Source organism: Parus major, chromosome 4A (genome assembly GCF_001522545.3).
Source record: "Parus major isolate Abel chromosome 4A, Parus_major1.1, whole genome shotgun sequence".
NCBI classification, from domain to species: Eukaryota; Metazoa; Chordata; class Aves; order Passeriformes; family Paridae; genus Parus; species Parus major.
In genome coordinates, this window is record NC_031772.1 from 18,937,358 (window position 1) to 18,938,639 (window position 1,282).

A 1,282-nucleotide genomic window follows, 5' to 3' on the forward strand; every position below is an offset into this window, starting at 1 on the left:
AGCGCTGGGGCCGCGGGACCCCCGACATCTCCGGTTCCTCCTCCGGAGGGTCCGGTTTTATCCCTCTTTCGGAGAGTGGGTGCCCGGCTCGGGGGAACAGAGCTCGGGGGTGCTCCGGGGGGTGGGCTCGGGTTGGCGTTACCTGTCCCGGCGGGGCAGAGCGGGGTCTCGCTCACGCCGCTTCCCTTTAATCCTCTCCCGCTCTCTCGGTTTGTTTTTGGCCGCCGCCGCTCCCCGCGCAGATCCAGGGGAACATCTTTGCGGGCTTTGACGAGACGCTGCTGCGCGGGGCCGAGGCTCTGGCCGCCGTGGACATCGTGTCGCAGAAAACGCACCCCTTCAAGCCCGACGCCACCTACCACACCATGAGCAGCGTGTCCTGCACTCCTACCTCGTCCTCCGTCCACCTGCACCACCCGTCCGTGCTGAGCACGCACCACCCGCACCACCACCACCACCAGCCCTCGCAGGGCCTGGACGGGGAGCTGCTGGAGCACCTCAACTCGGCGCTGCCCCTCGGAGGGGTGCCGGGCCCCGACGTGGGCTCCACGCCTTCGCACCCGCACTCCCACATGTCCCACATCAACCACATGGCCCACCACTCCCAGCCCATGAACGTGTCCCACCCTCACGGCCTCGCTTCCCACGCCGTCATCTCCGGCCCCGAGACGGAGACGGACCCGCGGGAGCTCGAGTCCTTCGCCGAGCGCTTCAAGCAGAGGAGGATCAAGCTGGGGGTCACCCAGGCCGACGTGGGCTCGGCGCTGGCCAACCTGAAGATCCCCGGCGTGGGCTGCCTCAGCCAAAGCACCATCTGCAGGTTCGAGTCGCTCACCCTGTCCCACAATAACATGGTGGCCCTCAAGCCCATCCTGGAAGCGTGGCTGGAGGAGGCCGAGAGGGCGCAGAGGGAGAAAATGACCAAACCCGAGATCTACACGGGGGGGGACAAGAAGCGCAAGCGCACGTCCATCGCCGCCCCCGAGAAGCGCTCGCTCGAGGCTTATTTCGCCGTCCAGCCCCGGCCCTCCTCCGAGAAGATCGCCGCCATCGCCGAGAAGTTAGACTTGAAGAAGAACGTGGTGCGGGTCTGGTTTTGCAATCAGAGACAGAAGCAGAAAAGGATGAAATTTTCTGCCACCTACTGAGAAAAGGGGATGGGGAAGGTTCTGCCCTCCCGACCGTCCCTCCCCGGCCCTTCCCAAACGGGGCTTGGGGTTGTTGGCTTCTTCTTTTTGGGGTTTTTTTGGGGTTTTTTTTTTGGGGGGTTTAAAAAAAAAAA

At 64.3% G+C, this 1,282-nt stretch overlaps 1 protein-coding gene across 1 annotated transcript; it reads left to right on the top strand.

Annotated features, from left to right (window-relative positions):
- The first annotated feature begins 233 nt into the window (after window positions 1-233).
- LOC107203757 (brain-specific homeobox/POU domain protein 3) lies at window positions 234-1,239 on the top strand. Its single transcript, XM_015626124.3, has one exon. The coding sequence runs from the start codon at window positions 366-368 to the stop codon at window positions 1,146-1,148; it is 783 nt and encodes a 260-aa protein (XP_015481610.1). The 5' UTR covers window positions 234-365; the 3' UTR covers window positions 1,149-1,239.
- Window positions 1,240-1,282: the final 43 nt, after the last annotated feature.

What these genes read in the sequence shown, in the direction of transcription:
- LOC107203757 (XM_015626124.3), top strand. Translation starts at nt 366, where the DNA reads ATGAGCAGCGTGTCCTGCACTCCTACCTCGTCCTCCGTCCACCTGCAC.